At 39.0% G+C, this 24,349-nt stretch overlaps 1 protein-coding gene across 3 annotated transcripts in view; it reads left to right on the top strand.

Annotated features, from left to right (window-relative positions):
* Positions 1-24,349, top strand: part of MEGF10 (multiple EGF like domains 10) — a 136,247-nt gene that overhangs the window by 102,118 nt on the left and 9,780 nt on the right. For 2 of the 3 annotated variants that reach the window (XM_078386217.1, XM_072992395.2), the window contains exons 14-19: positions 7,448-7,594; positions 12,340-12,474; positions 14,088-14,216; positions 17,087-17,215; positions 18,964-19,092; positions 24,054-24,182. In XM_078386217.1, the coding sequence (XP_078242343.1) occupies positions 7,448-7,594; positions 12,340-12,474; positions 14,088-14,216; positions 17,087-17,215; positions 18,964-19,092; positions 24,054-24,182 (798 nt within the window). The remainder of the gene's footprint in view (positions 1-7,447; positions 7,595-12,339; positions 12,475-14,087; positions 14,217-17,086; positions 17,216-18,963; positions 19,093-24,053; positions 24,183-24,349) is intronic. The other variant, XM_072992396.2, reaches the window with a different exon arrangement.

Genomic DNA, 24,349 nt, shown 5'->3' with positions numbered 1-24,349 from the left:
CTTAAATCATTTGCCAAATAAGGCAGAGCTGTTTATTGATATTTGTTATTCAAAATCTGAGCATGCACAAGTTTGCTCCCTATTACAAATTCTTTTAGAAATGTTAAATTATGCAGAGTTAAAGCATCAATCGGTTCCTTTTTAAAAAATGTTTTTGAACATGATCTTGGGGGGGGGGGACTTTTGCTATTCACTTGCAAGAATACATACCTTATTTCTCTTTCTCTTGATCAGGCACATAGCTGCATTTACACATTGTTTAGTGTTATGAGAATGAGCAGCAATGAGTCTTCAGCTTGCATGCTCCCACAGTCATGTCTTGTAGATTGCCATAGGGAGCAGCTTGGAAGTGACCACCTTCATTTTTGACTAACCACAGTTTGCAGTGACATCTGATCACAAGCAAACTACTGTTTATGATATATTAAAATAAGTCAGATTCAAACTAGACTTTACAAAGGTGGCTTATGAAATAAACAAGGGTAGGGGGAGTTCTAATATTTGGGTACAATCTAACCTGTTTTGGTCATCATCTGACACACACAAATCATTGAAGAAACTCCTCTTCCCTCCTTCTGGAACAGAGAGATATTGCTTTGCACATTTGTCATTTTAATTGTTAACGTTCACTGCAGAATTTTACTGTTACCTTTGATATACTCTGCGCTCAGAAACTTGAAATGGGCAATAGTAGGTAGGAAAGTTCTGATCATGTCAAGGGAAGGGCTTTGTTGAGAAGAAGCTGGCCTCACAGGACCTAAGTGGCTACATATAACTGGCAAAACTTTGTCAAAGGAATAGTAGATTAGGATATGAACATGATCACAAGTTATAATTAATCAGAAATCAAAGCAGAAACTTCTAATTGCCTCATAGTTGTGCTGCAAAAGGAGGTGAACAGGAACATGTGAACCTCTATTCCACAGTGGCTTCTGTTTCTAATATTAAACTACAGTTCAGTATTACAAGGCAGCACTGTGGCAAATGCAGCCACATGTTAAGAACTTCTGGATAGCTCAGTGGCAGGCATCTGGCTGGGGAGTCAGAGTTTGTGAGTTTGATTCTCTCCATGCCTTCTTGACAGGGGATGGACTTGATGATCCATAGGGTCCTTGCCAGCTCGGTGGTTCTAAGATGATGATGATGATGATGATTAAATTAATTAACTTATGTGAACACACAAAATTAAATTTCATGAACAAAAAAGCTATTAAACCATATTAACTTAAAATCCATTAAAACATACTATAATGCATATCCAACAAATTTTCAGTTTTAAACCTAACAAGTTTGCATAAACAAAAACAAAAAAGTTTTCTTGTTCTCCTCATTGGGTTTTCTTCAAGCCAGATTTGTTGCCCTGCCATTTTCGCTAGTATTCTCTCTTTAAAAAAAAAAAAAAAAAAAAGGTCTTCTATACATGTGCAATTGAATTTCTATACATAGGCATCAAAATTGGTAGTAAGCTAGTCAAATTTTTAGAGGGACAATGTTCACATAGCTTTCAGTGACACCTAACAAGTGGGCGAAGTATCTCTCCGGAACTTGATTCAAATGCAAATTTAGGTGACTGTTTAAATTTCAAGTTGGAAAATATGGTTCCAGGTTGTTGCGAAATACGTTATTTTGCATATTGATTCAGAGAACTCATCTAGGCAGACAAAAGTCTGCTTGTTAGATACTTATGGTATAACAAGATTTTTCTGTCTTAACAATCTGTTCAAATTCCATTCGAATTTGCACTCAGAGAAAGTAGTTCCTTTATGGTTGTTCAGTATCCTGTGTAAAATTAGTTGTATAGTTTCTGTCAAATTTCATTGTGAGGCATTTTCCTTTAAAGTTGTCCCTTTGGTCACTCGTTTGACAAGCATAGGTTAGTACAAAAATCTGAGATGTAAAATTTTTGACCTTCAGTCGTCTTCTGTACAAGATGAGATATTTCCCAAATAGGATTTACCCCCTGTAGAGTGGGTGGGTAGATTGTTTATTGTATGGACAGGCAAAGTAATTGTCTGTTGACAGTCTCTCTCAATTCTTAGGCAGACTGAACAATATATTCACTCTGAGATGTTTTAAGAAAGATTTTCCCCCCACAATAACTCAAAGTCTATTTTGCTGACCTGCTTCTTCCAGAAATCTGATACAAAGTATGAATGAAAGATATTTTGCATGGAGTAAATACAAAGCAAGCCATTCTTCTGGATTTAGTTCCCTTTTTCTGACACTAATATGATTCACTCAGTAGCTGAACACCAATAATAGTCAATAGAAAGCACTGTCAACACAATGGAGTCTGAGAGCTGCAGTGGATGCCTCCTGGCATTTGACATGAAAGGAGACTTTTCGAAGTGAGGAAAACAGATGGACAAAGATAACAAGAAAGTTAGTTACATTAACTGTAGAAGAGAAAAAGAGAGCTATGGTTATGATGAGCAGCTGCTTCTGTGAATCTGTATTACTGAAGTTTATGGTGTACATCCTTTTGCAACAGGCAGTGATAAAAACATTTAATGACCAATGGTCTTAGCATAGCTAAGCACTTTGGAATGTTACCCCCACCCTGTTTGGCAAGAAATATAACAGTAATCAATTTGCCACTAATTAGAACAGAAATAACCCTCTTTAGTGTCCATTGCCTTGCACATTTTCCCAGTTCAAACAAAGGGAATAAAAAGGAAGTGAACTTGGTGGTTTTTGTTTTCTGAAATGACTAAAATAGAAAATCATAACAGCACAATTTTTTTAATGCAGAACAAAGATTCATCTAATTTGACATTCTGCTTCCATCAGCAGGCAGAAGCAATGTGTGCTTCTGGGAGCTCATGGGCAGCGCAGAGTAATTTTTACCTATAATTTGTCCATTGCATCTGATGCTCAGCAATATAGTGCTTCTATATGTTTTATCAACATTCAAAGTGAACCCCGGCTGGATTATCCTTAGACATACAAACTACATCTCTGCAGAGCAAGGATGTGTGAAATACAAACTCTCCCTCTCACCTCTCAGCTTTCCTAGAGCTGATGGGAGTTGTAGTCCAACAATATATAAGGGGCATGCTTGCTCATCTTTACTGCAGATGGACTGCTGCCACCCTCTGGAGCCTTCCATTTTTTGTTATTGGTGTTTATTCACCTATCTTCTCTAACCATGCAATGTCAAGAGTGAGAAGACTTGGCAGCATCTTCCACTTTGCTTGTGCTTTTCTTGTGGGTGACTAGACAGATTAAACACAGCCATAGAGGGTAAATGAGCAAGCAGCAGTCACTTAGAATGGTTGAGATGGCTTACTGGAAAGTAATGAATTCTCTCTGTGAGTCTCCCTTTACTCCAGTCATGCCTTACAATAAATGGTACTTCCAACTTCTTAACCATTCTAAAATTAATCATAATATGCCATCAGGTGATTCACTTACGGCAACCTCACAGGGTTTTCTATATTAGTCAGAAGGGTTCTTTACTCACATCAGAGTGTTGCACAATTTAAAATTATGGACATATATGAAATATAGGTAAAATTAAAAATGAATTAAAATAATATAATTAGACTATCTTCGACCAGAAGCAGGCTACTTCAATAGCATTATCTTGGCCATCTGCTTGATCTTCTTTTGTACATGTGATGAGACATAAATTGCATGCACAAAAGTTCTGTGTTGATTGAGTTTTTCCAGTCACAAAAGATTTGTCCTGTATCCAACTAGCCCCATTTACTTGATTATTCTTTGATCTTCCTACTTCACTTCAAAGTCTAAAGTGTCTTCCAGATGGTCCATCTAGAGTCTTGTCCTGATGGGAGGCATTCTTCAGCATTCATCCATTCAGCAAGATGTGTTATTTTTGTTCTCCATAGGTTTATCCTAGCTTCTTCTGGTTTAATATTTTGAGCTTGAGATGTGTGCATTAAACCTTTCTTCAGTTTTAACCACCCCCTAGGGGGTGGTGTCAATGGGTTTGGTGAGGTATTTCATTCATTATTTGCTAGAATCTCTTGACATACTTCTGGAGGGGCAGTGCCAGCCAAATAAACTTTTCAAATGGGGGTAGGTTTCCAGCAACCAATAATATTCCTGCATTATTCATTAAAAGCTACATCCATACAGCACTGATATACAGTGGGGTCTTGACTTAAGAACGGCTCGAGTTAAGAACATTTTGACTTACGAACCACTCTCATAGGAAAATATTGACTTGACTTACATACTTAGATTTGAGTTAAGAACTGAAAAAAAAAACCACGTGGGAAGCAGGGAAAGTGTAACATTTGAACTTTCAGTTAACTGTTGGCCAGTGAAAAGGGTGCCTGTCTGCTTCCTCACTCCTCCCAGCGTTTAGAGAGTGGATTGGGAGACAGTCTTCAGACTGCCTGGTACTGTACTGCCTGGACTGTATTTTCCCTGCCTTCCCTGAACCTTTCTTGACCTAAGAAAAAAAGACACAAAATATCCCCCTCTAGTGGTCGAAGGCAGAATAGCAGCTTCCCATTAGTTTCTATGGACGGAAAAGAGCAGACACGGATCAAATGGTTTTCAATGCATTCCTATGGGAATTGCAGATTTGACCTGAGAACCTTTTGACTTGAGAACCGCCTTCCGATACGGATTAAGTTCTCAAGTCAAGACCCCACTGTATTCTGTAGTAGAACAGCACAGGGACAAAACCGTTCTGCTTATTGTTTGTGGGTGTTCTCCCCAGTCTGACCCAGCCAGTTTCCTAACTACGTTATTTCTTGTGGCAACTTTCTGTTTAGTGTTTAGACAGTGCTTTTTGTAGGTCAACATTCGATCCAGAGTGACGGCTAAATACTTTTGGATAGGACAACGTTCCAAAAGCTTGCCTTCCCAGCTAACTCAGAGATTCCTCTCTGCTCCTCTGTTCTTTAAGTGGAAGGCATAGCCCTGTGTTTTTAAAGGGTCTGATTTCAGATGGTTGTTTTTATAATATAAGGAAATATCTTTTAATACTGAGGTTAGCTGCTGCTTGATGCTTTAAAAGTCTCCCCCTAGATTGTTGAGGCTAGATTGTCTGCATAGATGAAACTCCTAGAGTACCGAAATGTTGGCTGGTCATTTGTGTAAATGTTAAAAAAACAACAGGATGCTACCCTGTGAGAAAATGTTTCTTTGATTTGTCCAGCAACTATATCTCCCTTGAAATTCAACAAAGAATCTTCACTTTTGAAGTAGAATGGTGACTATTTCTGTTAGTCCATGATCTTTAATATAGAGGCAGAGCTTTTTGAGCAGCAGTTGATGATGGACGGTATCATATGCTGCAGAAGGATCTGCTAGCAGTGTTCTGGACCACACAGTTTGCCCAAGACTGGTCACCTGGCAGGCAAGAGACCCCCATCAATTTTATTTATTTATTTATTTATTTTATTTATATCCCGCCTATCTGGTCAGTTACAACCACTCTAGGCGGCTTACATCATAAAAATACACAGGGAACATATAAAACAAAAAAAAAAGATTTTTTCATAATGAACACATTCAACAAGATGGGAGGCAAACAGTAGGGGGAAATGAGAAAAGGAAAACATCAGGGATTAACTGGAGGGATTAACTGGAGGGATCAACCACCACACCAGTTGTAATCATACCATGCACTAATACTAACAGTGGCTTTACCATAAATTTGAAATAGAATCTGTGTGCAGCCAACTTTAATATACTGTGTAAACCTTTGGTCATCCTGTCCAAAAATGGTCACAAGGGCAGGAAGAATTCTCAAAAATGGATATTTTGTCCATTGTAACCCATGTTTCGCTTTTCTCTTCCTCCTCTGGGTGGCTGTTTCAGGAGAGGATGACTAAAATTGTACGTAATGAAAGTACTAAAGGTAGATGTACCATAGATTTATATAGTAGCATTATCATTTTTGCTATTTTAGTTTGCATTTTTTTGCTTAATGTTCATAATACTTGGGTGCTTCAAAACCTGTTGTCTAAACTGCTGACAAACACTCTGAATCTTTGCCTCACTGCTCATTCTAACCTCAGATAAATTAAATAGTGCAGACTTAATACCAATCTTCCTAAGAAGCCTGTTGCCTGCTTTTTGTTGTGTATCTCCAGCTGTTAAAAATGATCCAGTTGTTTTATCTTTTGTTTGCTGCATTTAGTTAGTTACCAATACACAAAAAGACCTGAGGTCTTAGTCCATGGTTGCTTCCAAGTGTGTATCCTGGACTTCCTTGTCTGTAAATTTATTGACTTCTCAAATGACTGGGAACTTTAACCTGTGTTTGTTTGTTTATCCTTCTAGTTTTATTTCTGTCCTAGCAAACATTCATAGAAATGTGAAAACATAAGTGCTGTGTTAGATCAGACTAAAGTCCTATGTGGAGAAGGTACACATAGGACTTTAGTATGATCTAACAGTGGCAACTGTGGCTGTATACCAGTGGCAACTGGTATACAGCAGCATGATGCTTCTGATCTGTGAGGTAACACAATAGTTATCATAGCTGGTAGGCATTGGCAACTATGAATTTGTCCAATCCTCTTTTAAAGTAATCTGAGAACAGAATCAGAATTCAAATAAATTCCATACTTCAGTTGTGAAGACCAATCACAAAACAAAGCAAGCAAATTTGCAAATTATTCCAGGTAAGAAAACCTCGTTGTGGCACTCATTATTTTTATTATTGCCATCATTTAAGGAATTTCAACTGATGGATTATAATGTCTGCTTCTACCCAAAAGTAGTGGCTGTCACATTTTGTGGTTGCTAATTTCATAACTTCACTATATTATATGTGAAGCAAAAATACAAAAACAAAAAACCCACCCTCTCTTCTTTCCACACTTCCCAGTATTCAACTAGAAGGAGAAATCCTTCTCTCAATATACTTTTTCCACACCATAATAATAATAATAATTTATTGTCATTGTAAGTATATACACATACAACGAAATTCACCATGCATACTTCTGTAAACCTGTTCTACATCCAACCTTGTCTCTAACGAAAAATAACACCAGTGGAGCAACTTTTTATCATGAGGTCGTTTTAACTCTGTGATCTCCCCCGATATATTTTCATCTCTACAATTTATTTTTTGAGATGCAACAATATACCATATTCTAAGGATTGCTATTACCCCACTCAAGCTCATGTAAAGTGAAGCAAGGAGAAAATCTCATGGAAAAGCAGAGCGAGTTAAGCAGCTAAGTAAAGAATTAGATCCAAGGAATACACTTTTGCTCAAAATTTGAACTCAGTGTTAGACTGCCTTAGGAAAGGGCATATTGCAGTCTAGCCCTTAATCACTATACCCAAGAGACTTGTGGAACACGGCTTCATGTACAATAAAGAATGCATCTAAACTGTGCTTCCTTCTTCAACACAACAGCTGTGCAGTGGCGGCTACCTCTTGTGATTTGTGATATTGAAGTGTTTTCTCCAGGGCTCTTACTAAGCCACTGCACATATTAATTTCTTGCAGGTATGCGTTGTGACAGTGTGTGTCCTGAAGGGCACTGGGGTCCAAACTGTTCACTGTCCTGCTACTGCAAAAATGGAGCGTCATGTTCTCCAGATGAAGGAATCTGTGAATGTGCACCAGGCTACAGAGGCACTACTTGCCAAAGAAGTAAGTATTAAAAGTCTCCTGTCCCTTTCTTTAATATAATACAGTGGACCCTCTACTTAAGGAATTAATCCGTATTGGAATGGTGGCTGCAAGTCGAAAAGTCTGTAAGTCGAATCTCCATTGACCTACAATGCATTGAAAACCGATTAATCCCATAACCAGTGGTTTTTATTCTATTTTTATTCCATTTTGGTTTTTTTCTGGTCTGTAAGTCGATTCTCTGGCTGCAAGTAGAATCTAAATTTTGCAGCCAGAGAAGTCTGTAACTCGAAAAGTCTGTAAGTCAAGCCGTCTGTAAGTCGAGGGTTCACTGTAATAATTACATGCCATCAAGTTGATTACATCATATAGTGAGCCTTTCTGGGATTTTCTAGGGATACTGAGAAGTAGTTTACTATTCCATTTTTTGTGGGGGGGGCACTCTCTACAGTTTGTCCAAGGGTACACAGGGTGGTTTATTTATTTATTTATTTGATTTATATCCCGCCCAACTGGTATATTTATACCACTCTGAGCGGCTAACAACAAAAAATATACAATTATAGTAATGTAGAGCCCAAACATCAGTTATTAACAAAACATGTCCTCCTGAGAAGCACAATGGAGAATCAAACACACAATCTCTGGTTCCAATACCTTGCTGACTGAGCTATCCATTCTTTCTTCTGGTGTTACTGTAGTTCTGATTGGCAGCACTGAAAAGCACTCAGATAGTGACTTCAATTTTTTTCCCTTTAATTTTTGCAATATGTATTTTTCATGTGCTTAAAAAATTAAGCAGAGTGTTCTCTTTCTTTTTGCTATTGTTTATTTTGCAAATTTGATATACATGATATATGTGTTACCTGTAAGATGCATTTCTTTTATTATTGCCACCATAAAATACCCCACAAGACTAAAGTCTTGTTTTGTTAGCAAATGCATATACTTGTAGAAAATATCACCAGGTATCTCAGTCAAGCAGGACAAGATAAACAAATTAGGACTAGAGGTGGGCACAGACGTCTGGTTCGGCAGTTTGTGCTGGTTCAGATGACAGCTGAACAGGTGTTTCATGGTTTGGGGTCCCGTCCCATCCGGCAGGCACCCCCTTGGAAGCTGTGCCCTGGCTGACCTGCCCTGCCTCTCAGTGGGTGCTTGCCAGAGGGGACAGGGCATCAAACCACAGAACACCTGTTCAGTCTTTGTCTAAACCAGCACAATGGCTGAACCGATGGTTCATGCCCATCTCTGTTTAGGATTTATTCAAACATTATTACAACACACACCGGAAAGCTGCTGAAAATAAAAATGTTGCTGTTTGATAACAGCACCATGATTGAACTGCAACAGTTCTAAACTGTTTACCAAAGGGATCATCCATAGTTCTAGGTAGAAGTACTGTATTCTCCTTAGCTTTGTAGCTGCTAGAGCTGGCTTGCAGACTTTCTAAAAATTTGGTTATCCTTGTGGAAGTGGTTTCTGGCATTCTTCATGTAAAGCCACAATGTTTGGCTTGATTTTTAATTGCAAGCCCAACTGGAAACAAAATTTATGAAAATTTAGATTATCTAAACAGGATTCTCCTAATCTTTGCCCTTTCAGGTTTATACTTCATTTTTATACTTATTAAAAGTCAGCCCAAACTGCAAACTCAAGAAGTGTGGCAGGACAACTGAAAATATCCAAACAGCAACATGATTATATGTTCAAAAGGAAACCAAATAATAGGGGAAGATAGGAGGGCTAAGGGAATCAAAATATTACAACAAATATGAGAATGAGGAGCTGATGCTCAACTGAGTTTAACTTGAGACCTTACTTGAAGGCAAAAAGGGCAGATATTTTAATCATGTTCCCACTCTGCACACAGAGGGTTCATTATCAATATGAACTTTTGTGTGTTTTTTCCATATCAATGGTTATATGGCTGTCCGAGAGCAGTTATCTGTGCAATAAGCATCTCAGAAATTACACAAAACAAGATGTGGTATGAAACCTGCTTTCCTCTCTGCTTCTGGCAAAGCAGAAAGCCCTCAATGATCTCTTTCCTCCATCATGCTACTCTCTTCTCTGATTACCTGTCGGCTCTCCACTTCAGTTTATGCTTCTGTTCCCTTAAAGTATGCATACAATATTCTGGCATAGTTTTTAGGGTTTAAAGCTGCTTGATGTGGTAAAACCATATGGTGCCTCCTATCTTTGTTTCACTCTCTATTTTCTGGTTTATATTCTTACAACCTGACTAAAGAGAAGATTTCTGGTGTTTAATTATTACCTTTAATCTACTATGTTTGTATACAACTTCAGGGATTTCTGAGTGGCATCCAGCCTCTCTGCATTCAAAAATGGAGATTGGTTACTGTGAGGGTTCAATAGTTACCTCAGGCTTATCGGACAGAAACATTGGATGCTCGGTTTTTTGAGAAACAGAACTAGGATTTATTGGAACATCAAATAAAGAAGTGTCAACATTAAACTTGTCATTGCTCTTTTCTCTCGTCGCCAACGGGTCAAACAAGGGTGTCCATACATCTTGTAAAAAGGGATTGTAACTTGGATCATACCAGGGTCCTTTGGAAAATGGGTTAGTCTCACCTGGTTCCTTAGCTTCACTGTCCACATCTATCAGGGGTAAGGTCTCCTCATCTCCCCTCTCCAGGTCGTAGGGGTCGGCTCCCTCTGCATAGGGGTCCCAGGGTCTGGTAAATACCTCCTCCTGTGAGCCTCCTCCAGACGCCATGCTTTCCTTTCCCTCTCTTCCCTCTCTACCGCCTCCTTTTCCTCTCTCAACCTTCTCTGCCACTCTCTAGCATTTGATTCTCCCCAATAGGACAGTTTGGGGGGTAAACCTCTTCTCAAGGCACCCTCACTTTCTCACATCTCCCTGTCCAGGGATCCTCCACCCATATCAATTCCCAACCTCCTGGTATGTTGTCTCGCTCTCCTTTTATATCCCCATGTCCCGCCTCTACCAACTGTCGCTCCCCCATCCGTGTTCCTGCCTTTTCTATCCCTGTCTGGGTAGCCACTGACAGTCTCCTCACACCCTGTTCCAAATCACAGGTGTCTATACCCTGATGTCTGACCGTGACGCGAGTAGCCATAGATTCCATTTGAGTCTCCTCTCTCTTAAAGGAGGACGACACTCCGGCGAGCGCTTCTATAGCCTTGCCTCGGGTCTCACAGTTACTACAGTAGCTCACAGTATCTGTTGTTAGGTATGACAACACTTGTATACCTACCAGTGGGTCATTTGGTCTTCATTCTATGTCCTGGGACAGAATCTTACTGCTGGGCTTATGACTGTGACATCTAGGCTTATTTTTAAATGTTTCTTGGATATAGATGTTTCTTCCCCAGCCATTCTTTTTTTTTGTACTTTCTACCCTATCAAAGAGGTTGAATTCAAAAGTGTGTACACTTCTTGGCATTTTGGTTTGATATTCTACAGATGTTGTTCAGTTCTGCATTTTATACAAGCCCTGATTCTCACACCTTGACTTTTAATGTTGTAAAAAATAATTATTATATTATATTATAGTACAATTTAATTTTTTTATGCATTTCATGCTGTCTACTGTAAACTGCAATATGAGCCATGTTGTGGGAATTGATGCAGTGGTCAAACGAGGATGGATATATAATACTCTGTTGTGTTCTTGAATATAGAATCTGATGTTTCTTAATTAGCAACACATAATGAGCATCCAGTTATATGCAATCTATCAAGCATTGCTCACACAGAGAGACCCTATTGAAGTGAATTGAAGCAGCATAACAATAGTCCTTGACAGGTTGTTCCAAGGTTGGCCACAATCTGTATTGGTTTTGGAATTAATTATTCAGTTAATGCAAAGGGATTGTAAAAGCAAATGATATAACAATCTATCGTAAACCTAATATAAAACAGTGGCTCTCAACACTATAACACCGAAATAACTCATGAAAAAAGCAGAGTCTTCATCAAATAAGACAAGTAGTCACAATGTTCAGTACAAGTATAAACAGCTCTGACTGTAACAGAGGAGGAGAATTTCTGACTGACTTACAATTTCACTTGGCAAGCAATGGGTATCCGTGGAAAGGTTCTTTGACTGGGAAACCTGTTCCAAGCACGCATCTAGCTGGCTGAATTCTAAATGACTCAAATGACTTACACGCAAAAGTTAGTTTTGTAAATGTCAATTGCTGCTTAAGAACAGGCACTTAAACTTGGACCATGGCTTAATATACTAATTTGTCATGGAAAAAAATGCAAAAGAGGTTAGAACTGTGAAGAAAGAAATTATGCCCAATAGACTCTTTTCTTCCTCTGTCACTCTAAATGGTGATGTATCTGTAAAGAAAAGGGGGTTTGGTATATTTGGTGTAAAATGAGTGCAGTTCACTGCCCTACTTTATACTTGTACTGTATTCTGTGGGGAACTGGCAGGTTGCAGTGAATCCATCTTGTCCTGCTAGAAGAGGAAGTACTGACCTACTGATAACTGGAGGAGATGATGTAAATGGTGTCATAATATTAATGACAAAAGATTGCTTTTCATATTTTATATTTTAACATCTTTAACTCCTAATCAAGTGGTGAAACTGCTTGTTTAACGTACCAGCCGTACCTTCGACTATATGAAGCAAAGGACCTGCGTAAACCACATCCGGTATTCATATGTTTCCAGGTCTTCCCAACTCAATCTAAGGCAATATTTATATATCTGTCATTGTTATGTTGATGGACTCTGAATATGATGACATCTTTCTGCTTTCAGTTTGCTCTCCTGGATTCTATGGTCATCGCTGTAGCCAGGCCTGCCCTCAGTGTGTGCACAGCAGTGGTCCCTGCCATCATGTAACTGGACTTTGTGATTGTCTACCTGGATTTACAGGTGCTCTTTGCAATGAAGGTACAAATTATAATATACTCTTATACCAGCTATAACATTTTTTCATTTTCCCTATTGCTATCAAAGTGACAGCTTCGGAGGTTGAATTTGCAGTCTTTAAACACGTTTTCGCTTATTATGCAGAGAGTTTATTGTATAATTAAATACAATTATTCACTTCTTTAAAAATGAGCTGTTGGTGTTCTCTTTTTACTGCTCCTGAGAAGGTGCATGTTTGGGCAGGTTGACATATGTGATACAAATTTTAGCTGCTGAAATAGGAAAACAGAGTGGTAAATAATTTGTAGCTGTCTTTTGATTGAATGACTGTCTTTCAAAGAACGTACATAAATCTGCAGCAAATACATATGGAACATTGTATTAAACAGTGTGCAACAATGTTTCACTTGTTAGTCAGTATGCTTATCTGTCTCTTGTTTTCTCCTGGGTTGCTTTTCTAGCTGAGGAAAGAGAAACATCTCAGAAATAATGCAAAGTTAATATGTATTGAAATTGCTTCCTGTGTGATGTACCACTTCAGATTAATGTTGTCTTTGAATATCTTCACTCTTACAGATATGATTGTTTTGGTATTAGGTTTCAATGCTGTTCTGGTTGTTGTTGTTGTTGTTGTTGTTGTTGTTGTTGTTGTTGTTGTTGTTGTTGTTGTTGTTGTTATGTGCTGTCAAGACACTTCCGACTCATGGCAAACCTATGAATGAGTGTTCTCCAAAATGTCCTGTCCTTAGCTACCCTGCTAAGATCTTGTTGACATCAATTCATCTCATATTTAGTCTTCCTCTTTTTCTGCTGCCTTCCACATTTCCCAGCATTATTTTCTTTTCCAAGGAATCCTGCTTTCTCACAATGTGCTCAAAGTAAGATAGCCTCAGTTTCAACATTTTTGCCTCCAGAGATAGTTCAGGCTTGATTTGATCTAGGACCCACTTGTTTGTCCTTCTGGTATCACCAGGTGAATCATCAGGCCTGTTTGCATCCACCAGTGGTGACACTGTGGCTGAATCAAAACACAAAAATTTGAGAAGAGTTATCTGTTATTAAGGACATGGTGGCGCTGTGGGTTAAACTGCAGAAGCCTCTGTGCTGCAGGGTCAGAAGACCAGCAGTCGTAGGATCGAATCCATGCGACGGAGTGAGCTCCCCTCATTTGTCCCAGCTCCTGCCAGCCTAGCAGTTTGAAAGCATGTAAATGCGAGTAGATAAATAGGTACCACCACGGTGAGAAGGTAACGGCATTCCTTGTCTAGTCACATTGGCCATGTGACCATGAAAACGGTCTAGGGACAAACACTGGCTCTATGGCTTGGAGACGGGGATGAGCACAATGCCCTAGAGTGGGACACGACTGGACTAAATGTCAAGGGGAACCTTCACCTTCACGTTAAAAATCAAAGGATGAATCTTCCCTTTTTCCCTCCCAAAGTTTTTTTGTGTCACTTCTTCCTACCTGGTGTGCAGACAGTCCTGCAGCATTCATGGAACTAGCTAACTTTTCCAATCTTAGATATCTCTATGATATCAATATTTTTACTCAAAATAAAAAGAAACAACAGTGACCAAAATATGCTGTAAGATAGCAGATGATTCATATATTCTACCATTGTTTTCTACAGTCTGTCCGAGTGGCAGATTTGGGAAGAACTGTGCAGGCGTTTGCACATGCACCAACAATGGGACTTGTAATCCAATTGACAGATCTTGTCAGTGTTATCCTGGCTGGATTGGTAGTGACTGTTCTCAGCGTAAGTACAAATATTTTCTTTGGTCAGAAATGTTGTTAAATTGACTAATCACAATTTGGCTTTGCTCAGTCTTCTCCTTGACACTGAGGACATACTTTTTAAATAGCCTAAAATCAGTAAAAGAATACATAGAGCTCACATTTCAAATACTGCATCAGATATTTGCTATAGAGATTTTGCACTGGAAATTTACTTTTCCAATATACCTTCTGAATTGTATTGGAAATTTACTTATGGGAAATTCATGTTTTAAGTGCATTCATTTATGCATTTTCCATAAACAAAACATTGAATTGCAGCATAAGTGTCAATCAATTTTTAGTGTACAAATAAATGCTTTCCAGATTTCACTTTTAGACATTTGTGAACATTATGTTTTTGATACAAGGTTGTACTGATATATTTACTGTGTAGTTGCACAGTGATATTTAAAAAGTGAACCTGCTGCACAGATTAGATTTTTGAAAGCTTCTTGCCCATGTATTCACACAATGATAGTCTCATAGATGTCTTTCAACTACTTTTAGCAGAACTTGGAATACTATATTTTTAGATTGCAACTCTCAGAATCCCCTGGCTGTGCTACCTTGGGAATTCTCAAAATTATAATCTGAAAAGTAGTGTTTCTAGCCTCTGAAACACAGGCTGAAATCCTGTTGCACAGTTAAGCAATCCTGTTGCACAGTTAAAATATAACTTTTAGAGACAAATTGCCATAAGTTAAGAAATCTCCATAGACATTATTTGTTGCATAATGAGTTCCACAACACGCAAGGTCTACAGATATGTCTTAACATACAGCAATTTGCATCTAACATTGCACTATTTGCATAACTGGGCAACAGAATTTCAGCCATTCTGACATAATCCCTTAAAGTTATCTATATTTCTTTGCTTTCTGGTTCATTATTCTAAAGAAGGTGAACTCAGTCTTGTCTCATTGAAAAACTTAAATGGCAGGGTGGCTGAGCACCATACTGACTTCCAACTTTGGTTTAATTAAGTCTGCTTGAATTAGTAGCCAATGGAATTAAATAAGTACTTGGGAAGTATTAGACATAGCAGAACTAGCTGCACATTTCTAATAGATTGGTCTCAATCAGTATTTACATGATACTGATGTACCCAAAGTTGCATTTCAGAGTATGTGAGAATTAAGAGTGTAAAAAACTGTTCTAAGACACTGCACTCCTTTTAATATGCCTCATTTGTTCACATCATTCCTGATTTCACAAATACAGAGAAGGTTTCTGTATCCCACTGCTACACAACATCTGGTACATTCAGAAAATTCTAAATTTGATGGGTTCAGCATTCATCTTTATTTGATACAGAACAGTGGGTTCAATTTGAGACAAGATGCCAAATAAATAACAGTTGTATGAAAATAATGTTGTTAATTATTTTGAAAAAGTATTATTTTTAATGCTTATTCTCTTAAATTAATGTTTTGGGATTTTATGTCTTTGTGATTTCAGAATTCATCAGTAAAATTTAGTGTTGGATAATGGTTCTTGTTCTATTACATCCTCATAATGAACAACTGTTGTAGGGCATTTTTTAAAATTAACAGTCAAGTTAAACTATCTACTAAGTCTGACCTTTAGACCAGGAAAGGGGAAGCATTTTTGACTTGTGTAGAGGTCTTTAGTTGTTGTAGAAAGATGTGATCACATTACTTTAAAATGTCTTCAATGTGACCTCCATGAACCTTCTTAAAGATTTCTGTGTTCATGACTTGACAGTTCTTTATCTGTGTAAACCACTGACTTTCACGCCACCCCATATCTTAGTTATAAATAATAAATATAATAGGATAATCGGGGGGATTATACGTCGACTTAACACTTTTTTTTGCTAAATTTTTTTTATTAGTTCCTAAAATTGTCCCAAACAAATCTGAAAGCATGTCTTTAATGATTGTTTACTGTACTGTTCCATAAATAATGAACTATGACATGGAAAGAGTTATTGATTTGTGGGCTGATGAAAACAGAAATTAATCCTGAGGCAAGAGCTGTGATCCAAACCTCATTAGTAGGTTCTCATGAAAGCTTTTCTGCATTGACGAAAATGAATTTCAGTAGTGTGATTTCAGTAGGCCTGTAGATTGAGATAACAATTCTTTCTCGTGGTGTTGTATTGAGTTTACAGTTTTGTGTAGTGAGACCAGCTATGGCATGTTTCATAGGTTGTAGCAAGCAAGAGAGTCCATTGCCACAATGGTCACTGTGATTTACCCCAGAGGGCATTGGTCAGTGGACCACTTCAGATAACTGGGTCTGGAAATTAGTCCACACAGTCTGGGAATTAAAAAATATGTTTCCATCTCGCTTGGTGTTGTGCAAGAGGGAGAGTAACTCCACATTCATCCTTAGGACACATTCATTTGGGCAGTTTTTCTGGATCTGGTTTTACATCTTATGTCTGTTTAACTCTAGCTCCTGTACTTCACCTAGTGCTCATTTTAAATCTGCATTGGTCCTCACTAACTAAAAGATTTGTAACTTCATCCTCCTATTTATATCACATCATCTCATTTATTTGATTAAGATTCATCAAACCTGTAGGAACAGTGTGCCTTTACGTGAAGCTTTTTTTGTGTGCAGTTGCTCTGCCTCATTCCCAGAATTTTACAGGCAGCAAGAGAGGTCCAGATATCATGACCTTCCATTCCCTCTCCCTCAATTTTCCCCACTTGCTTCTTCCATTTTTCTTACCTGAAAAAGTATGTTAAGGAAAGAAAGACAGAAGAGCTGCATGGTGTCTTTGGCCTGGTACCTCTAGGAACAGCCAGCCATTCATCCATAAAGCACCACTGCACTGTGCTTTTGTTAAAAAGACTAAACAATTAACTTGGACTGTTGCAGCTTGTCCTCCTTCCCATTGGGGCCCAAATTGTATTCATACCTGCAATTGCCATAACGGAGCTCGGTGTAGTGCCTATGATGGGGAGTGCAAATGTACACCTGGATGGACTGGTCTCTACTGTACACAAAGTGAGTTTGCCCTTATGCTTATCAATAAATAAGAGGTAAAGATAACTAGCAATATGAAAATTATAGCTTGGGAATGCCTACCAAAAGTCAGAAGAGTATATTTGAATTTTTAACCTGATGTAGATTTCGTCAGAAGGAGGACTCATGTATTTGAGTGCTCCCAGCAATTTGTTTGTTTGTTTGTTTGTTTGTTTTTACCCCACCTTTCTCCTTAAGAAGAACCCAAGGTGACTAAATGTAAATGACATGTCTATAATGAAAAAAAAGGTACTCAATCTTTCATCCCTTTCAGCAAAGGCTTCCTGTGTGATTTTGGGTTGATCGCTGATTATGGAAGAAAGCTTCTCACTGTATTAGGAATGAGGATATTTTCCAGGTTTGTTTACCTTCAGAAGGAGGTCAGCCACAGAACGCCCTAGCCATAGTTACAATAGGAGCATAGTAGCTTTTCTTTTCCAAAGAGTAGAACTTTATAACATTAGGAAAATAAACATACTAACAAAGCTATAAAGAACACTAGCTAAATGTTGTGTTCTGGCTGTCTTGACTTAATGAGGTGCCTCATTGAGAACTTTTCGGCCAAAGCAAATTTTCAGTCCCCTGATTTGTCATCTCTAGCAAGAGAGCCCAAAAGTGCTTTTTTCCCCCCATCTAGGTGTCTATTTTAGTCCTCTCCCGTGGAGAAGAAAAGCATGTACACTTCTGTGTACACGCAAACACATGCAGAGCAAGCACAGGACAACGTCTGGTTGTTGAAACAGACACAGATACCTTTTGTGATGCTTCTAGTCCTTAAATGTTCGTGCAACAAAACAAGTAATGCTGTTTCTTGCAAGATGTGTTGTTTGTATTAAAGTGTTAAACAACTTTGCTTAATTGGCACAAAAAATGTATCATCTTCATTTTCTTCTTACCAGGAGTACAAAAAATACCTCACCCATAGTATAATTCTAGAGGTCCTCATCTGTAAAAATGAGATAAATGAAGATGTATATCCCTGCATGCAGCCATCTAGCTGTTCTATGCTGCTACCATCAGTACTCAAGGCTTATATATTTTGTGCAGGGCTGAGTAAAAATGGTTTTGTTATGTTACTTCTTGTGCTTTTGGACTCTGTATGCACAATATACATCCGAAGGTGCTGTTGATTATTGAAAAGTCTTCCCTATGTCCCTCTGCTTAAAATCTTAATGAGTTGCATTAAAAGTCTCTTGGACATTGTATGAGAGAGTTATACATACTTACATGGGACAATAACCCATGTACAAAACAAAGTGTCTGAAGAATCTTGAAGACTATAAATTTACTTTGCATGATCATATGGTTGGACTGTTATTCAGAATTTCAGGTGTATATATACAGTACACATTGTTATAAGTGGATTTATAGGCAGAGAGATCAAAAAGAAATTGAATGCAGAATGTACTGGCAGTGATACATAAAATCTAAACGAAGACTATTTGCATAACTTTTGCTGATAACAAAGCACTCTGCTAGTGACACTTCTGAATAAAGATAAATGGGATTACTCTGGAAATGTAACAGATTTTGTTAGACTTTCTAAATAATAGGATGTATAACTCCTACATAGTCAATTTTAAATAATATGATGCTTCATATCCTGTCTAGATCATGAAATTTTTATGTTGGAACTTCATTTCATTGTTCCCATAAAATCCTGAATATGATTAGAAACAACAGTATTCAATATAAGTTACTTTACCTCTTTCTCTTTCCTTCTCCTACAGGATGTCCTTTGGGATTTTATGGAAAAGACTGTGCCCTGATCTGCCAATGTCAGAATGGAGCTGACTGTGATCACATCTCAGGGCAATGTACCTGCCGCACTGGATTCATGGGGAACCACTGTGAACAGAGTAAGTTGGAAACCAATGTCCTCTGTACAGTTAGGAGGAAATATGTAAATGTATGAATCTCCCTAACCAGTTATTTTGAAGCTCAGAAAAATAGAGTGTATGAGTCATTGTGCTTCTTGTTGGTAACTGTTGTATAATTTGTCATGTGGTGAAGAATACAAGTTGCGACAGCAATTCACTGCTGAAATTTATGCACAATTAATGAGATTGTGGCCATTGAGTGGCATCTTGTTGTTCTTTAGTCATTAAGTTGTGTCTGACTCTTCGTGACCCCAAGGACCAGAGCACGCCAGGCCCTCCTATCTTCCACTGCCTCCCGGAGTTGAGTCAAATTCATGTTGGTAGCTTCGGTGACACTGTCCAACCATCTCGTCCTCTGATGTCCCCTTCTCCTCTTGCCTTCACACTTTCCCATCATCAGGGTCTTTTCCAGGGAGTCTTCTCTTCTCATGAGATGGCCAAAGTATTGGAGCCCCAGCTTCAGGATCTGTCCTTCCAGTGAGCACTCAGGGTTGATTTCCTTCAAAATGGATAGGCTTGTTCTCTTTGGAGTCCAGGGTACTCTCAGTACCAAAATTCAAAAGCATCAATACTTCGGCAGTCAGCGTTCTTTATGGTCCAGCTGTCACTTCCATTCATTGCTACAGGAAAAACCATAGCTTTGACTATGCGGACCTTTGTCGGCAAGGTGATGTCTCTGCTTTTTAAGATGCTGTCTAGGTTTGTCATTGCTTTCCTCCCAAGAAGCAGGCATCTTTTAATTTCGTGGCTTCTGTCATCATCTGCAGTGATCATGGAGCCCAAGAAAGTAAAACCTGTCACTGCCTCCATCTCTTCCCCTTCTATTTGCCAGGAAGTGATGAGATCAGTGGCCATGATCTTAGTTTTTTTTTAATGTTGAGCTTCAGACCATTTTCCCCCACTCTCCTCTTTCAGTCTCATTAAGAGGTGCTTCAATTCCTCCTCACTTTCTGCCATCAGAGTGGAATCATATGCATATCTGAGGTTGTTGATATTTCTTCCAGCAATCTTAATTCTGGCTTGGGATTCCTCCAGTCCAGCCTTTTGCATGATGTATTCTGCATATGTTAAATAAGCAAGGAGACAATATACAGCCTTGTTGTACTCCTTTCCCAATTTTGAACCAATCAGTTGTTCCATATCCAGTCCTAGCTGTTGCTTCCTGTCCCACATATAGATTTCTCAGGAGGTAGATAAGGTGATCAGGCACCCCCATTTCTTTAAGAACTTGCCATAGTTTGTTGTGGTCCACACAGTCAAAGGCTTTTGCATAGTCAATGAAGCAGAAGTAGATGTTTTTTCTGGAACTCTCTGGCTTTCTCCATAATCCAGCGCATGTTAGCAATTTGGTCTCTAGTACCTCTGCCCCTTCAAAATCCAGCTTGTACTTCTGGGAGTTCTCAGTCCAGATACTGCTGAAGCCTACCTTGTAGGATTTTGAGCATAGCCTTGCTCGCATGTGAAATGAGTACAATTGGATGGTAATTGGAGCATCCTTTGGCACTGCCCTTCTTTGGGATTGGGATGTAGACTGATCTTTTCCAATCCTCTGGCCACTGTGGAGTTTTCCAAACTTGCTGGCATATGGAGTTTGGCACCTTAACAGCGTCATCTTTTAAGATTTTAAACAGTTTGACTGAAATGCCATCACCTCCACTGGCCTTGTTGTTGGCCATGCTTTCTAAGGCCCACTTGACTTCACTCTCCAGAATGTCTGGCTCAAAGTCACCAGCCACACTATCTGGGTTGTCCGGGATATCTAGATCTTTCTGGTATAATTCCCTTGTGTATTCTTGTCACCTCTTCTTGATATCTTCTGCTTCTGTTAGGTCCCTCCCATTTTTGTCCTTTATCCATCTTTGCACAAAATTATCCTTTAATATCTCCAATTTTCCTGAACAGATCTGTGGTTTTTCCCTTTCTAATAATTATTCTATTTCTTTGCACTGTTCATTTAAGAAGGCCCTCTTGTCTCTCCTTGCTATTCTTTGGAAGTCAGCATTCAATTTTCTGTAACTTTCCCTAACTTCCTTGCATTTTGTTTCCTTTCTCTTCTCTGCTATTTCTAAGGCCTCGTTAGACAGCCACTTTGCTTTCTTGCATTTCCTTTTCTTTGAGATAGTTTTTGTTGCTGCCTCCTGTACAATGTTATGAGCCTCCATCCATAGTTCTTCAGGCACAGCTTCTACAGCTTCTCCATCTTTGGCTGCAGAGAATGTAATCAATTTGATTTCGGTATTGCCCATCTGGTGATGTCCATGTGTAGAGGCGCCTCTTGTGTTGTCGGAAAAGAGTGTTTGTGATGACCAACTTTTTCTCTTCACAAAACTCTATTAGCCTTTGCCCTGCTTTGTTTTGAACCCCAAGGCCAAACTTACCTGTTGTTCCTTTTATCTCTTGACTCCCTAATTTAGCATTCCAGTCCCCTAGAATGAGAAGAACATCATTCTTTGGTGTCAGTTCTGGAAGGTGTTGTAAATCTTCATAGAATTGGTTAATTTCAGTCTCTTCAGCATTGGTGGTTGGATTACTGTGATGTTGAAAGGTCTGCCTTGGATTCATATTGAAATCATTCTATCGTTTTTGAGATTGTATCCCAGTACAGCTTTTCCCACTCTTTTGTTGACTATGTGGGCTACTTCGTTTCTTCTATGGAATTCTTGCCCACAATAGTAGATATGATAATCATCTGAATTGAATTCGCCCATTCCTGTCCATTTTAGTTCACTGACGCCCAGGATGTCAATGTTTATTCTTGCCATCTCCTGTTTGACCACCTCCAGCTTCCCAAGGTTCATAGATCTTACATTCCAGGTTCCTAAGCAGTGTTTTTCTTTGCAGCATCAGACTTTCCTTTCACTTCCAGGCGTGTCCGCAGCTGAACATCCTTTCCGCTTTGGCCCAACCTATTCAGTGGCTCTGGAGTTACTTGTACTTGTCCTCTGCTCTTCCTCAGTAGCATGTTGGATGCCTTCCAACCTGAGGGACTCACATTCCAGCATCATATCTTTTAACTTTTGTTTCTGTCCATGGGGTTTTCTTGGCAAAGATATTGGAGTGGCTTGCCAGTTCCTGCTTCAGGTGGATGGTATTTAGTCAGAACTCTGTACTATGACCTGTCCGTCTTGGGTATCCCTGCACGGCATAGCCCATAACATCTCTGAATTAGCCCCTTCGCCATGACAAGGCAGCAATCCGTGAAGGGGTGAGTGGCATCTAATCCATAGTAAAAGTGCTTAAGAGTTTGGTTCACACCCACTCACACACCATTGATGTCTGGAAGTAATAATAATACGTTGGTGCCTCATCATCGATTGAGATTAGCATCACATGTGGAGAAGCTGATGTGCCACAGTGGAGGCCCTTGCTGCATGCAAAGCTGTTGCCAATGGCTCTCCCACTTGGCAGGAGCAAGCAAGAGGCCCCAGACAGTATTCAGTGGAGACGAGGGGAGTGGGTTGACACCAGCTTTGGATCCAGAGTAACTCCACCCCCTCAGATAGTCACAATCCCTGTTGGGGGAGTCAAATATACAAGGAGCAACAAGAACTCGCCCTCTCATCTGTCCTGATCAACAGTGCTGGAGCCAAGGCAGTTGGCTTGCCTTTTTGTTCCCCATCAAACTCTATCAGATACACTGAAATCTATGGGCCTATGGGCCTGAAAAAATTCTTAAATGCAGTCACAAGGAAACAAATTTCCACAAATCATTGTGGAATTGAGCTGGAAGCTTCATGTATTGATCCCTCCCAAAATGCTTTAAAAATGGAACTTAGTTGCTGTGATATCTTAGTAGATTGGGTTTAACATTTTTCAGTTCTAGAATTGAGTAGACCACCAGTGAAATTTAGCAAGTTTTCAAAAACTTAGGGTGTAATCAGACAATGATATAGCTCAAGTTTTGGACTGCTTGTGCCATAATGTGGTTTTTCTGGTGATGAGACAATGGCTCTGTATCCAGTCTGTACCTTTTTCGTCCAGTGGCAGGTCTACTCTTTTTTTTTTCTTTTTTAAGTTGGGCTGGAGCAATTGGGACTGGATCACAAGTGCTCAGAAAGGTCATTTTAAGAGAGGTTATATCCAGTGAAGCAATCCAGCACAATCCAGAACAAGATTTTATCATTGTCCAATCATATATTTACTTCTATTCTGAAAATAGATGTCTGACATTGTGACCTCTCCCAAAATGTTGACTGACCATCAATCTGAATAAAACATATTTGCCGAAATGTAATTCTGTGTAAAATATGTGACACTGCAAGAGAAATTGTTTTTGCTCTGTGAGTTGACTGTCTAACCTCTTTGTAGTTTCCTGTATTAGAAATCTTTTTAGCTTTCCAAGAAGAACGTTGTCAACTTTTCCTGTTGCTGCATGAATGATAATTTTACAAGGTTTTATACTTACATGATTCCCAATCTGCACTCAAGAACATACATTAATTACACCAACTTGTGGTGGTTTTCATATTGAATGGATGTGATTAAACATTGCCACCTAGTGGATCCACATTAAATCTTCCACAATTACACTAAAAGGTGGAAGATTTGACAATGGCAAATTGCAGCATTTTCGATAACGTCCCTTTCCTTCAGGCTTTTAAAAGATCCACATTAACTGCAAGTAGATCAACAGTTAAAGTCCTTGCTTATGCTCCATTCTGAAACACCAGCCATGAAATGTCTTTTTTTTATTGGTTTTGATTCAGAAGACTGCGGAGCACTTGGGACTCCTGTTGTTAGGAGTGGAGCAGCAAAGCTCCAGAAGCATATGGAGTGCTGTGTCTTCATTTTCTATCACTGACAGTTTGACAGTGCCTGCTACACACACCGCTGCTTCACTAGATTACATTCACTGTCAGCGTGAATGTCTTATGAACTTGCACACAAACTTCAATATGTTAAAAGGCAAAATCAGCAGTTGATGTTTGTCATTTGTACAGAGTGCCCTCCAGGTACATATGGGTATGGTTGCCGGCAAATATGTGACTGTCTGAACAACTCAACATGTGACCACATCACTGGAACCTGTTATTGCAGCCCTGGCTGGAAAGGGGCAAGATGTGACCAAGGTAATGCTTTGTTTCATATACAGTAATATACTTATGAAATCATGGATATGTTGGCAATGCCATAGCAAGCATCCCAAATGGCTATACCTAATTTAGCTGTCTTAACCCTGTGAGACAAACTAAGAAAGCAGAAATTTTCATACAACAGCTTTGTTGCTTCTAATTAG

This window comes from Pogona vitticeps, chromosome 2 (assembly GCF_051106095.1).
Source record: "Pogona vitticeps strain Pit_001003342236 chromosome 2, PviZW2.1, whole genome shotgun sequence".
NCBI lineage: Eukaryota > Metazoa > Chordata > Lepidosauria > Squamata > Agamidae > Pogona > Pogona vitticeps.
This window is presented reverse-complemented; position numbering and strand designations above follow the sequence as displayed.